This window comes from Suricata suricatta, chromosome 6 (assembly GCF_006229205.1).
Source record: "Suricata suricatta isolate VVHF042 chromosome 6, meerkat_22Aug2017_6uvM2_HiC, whole genome shotgun sequence".
NCBI lineage: Eukaryota > Metazoa > Chordata > Mammalia > Carnivora > Herpestidae > Suricata > Suricata suricatta.
The window spans coordinates 12,593,676-12,594,357 of NC_043705.1; the positions used below are offsets into that span (position 1 = coordinate 12,593,676).

Below are 682 nucleotides of genomic sequence, written 5' to 3' on the forward strand. Positions count from 1 at the left end.
ACCCAATTTGTATGTCTAACTCCTATTGTCTCATGAATTTGGAAATATCACTTAACTTCCCTGAGTCTTACTTGCTTTATCTGTTAAGTGAAATAATCTATCTCAATTATTAGATGAGGCTAAACACCATACATGAAAGTATCTGTACATGGTACTCAGTAAATACGAGTAAAATAAATAAAACTATAGCCACTGGTAATTAAACACTCTTGAAATTAACCAGGGTTTTTTCTGTAAATTACTCAAAAAGATTTTTCAGCTTTAGTTAATTCTCAACCAAATGGAAGAGCAGTTCTAAAATATATTTCCTCAAATGTTGATATATGATCTAACCCAGTGATGATATTTTCTCCCCTGCAGACATGGATAGAGACAACCAGACAATGGTCACAGAATTCTTTCTCCTGGAACTCTCTGGGAAGTTACAGCAGGAAGAGGTTCTCTTTGGGCTGTTCATGTGGATGTACCTGGTCACCATCATCGGGAACGTTCTCATCGTCCTGGCCATCAGCTGTGACAGCCATCTCCATACCCCCATGTACTTCTTCTTGGCTAGCCTCTCCTGCATCGACATCTGCTTTTCCTCAGTCACAACCCCCAAGATGCTGCTGAATCACATGATGGGAAGCAAGTCTATCTCTTATGTGGAATGCATGATCCAGATCTATTTCTTCATCACTTT

General features: G+C 39.0%; 1 protein-coding gene across 1 annotated transcript in view; it reads left to right on the top strand.

Moving 5' to 3' along the window:
• Positions 1–362: 362 nt before the first annotated feature.
• Positions 363–682, top strand: part of LOC115293349 (olfactory receptor 1361-like) — a 3,082-nt gene continuing 2,762 nt past the window's right edge. Inside the window, exon 1 of the mRNA XM_029941146.1 lies at positions 363–680. Coding sequence (XP_029797006.1) covers positions 363–680 — 318 coding nt within the window. The remainder of the gene's footprint in view (positions 681–682) is intronic.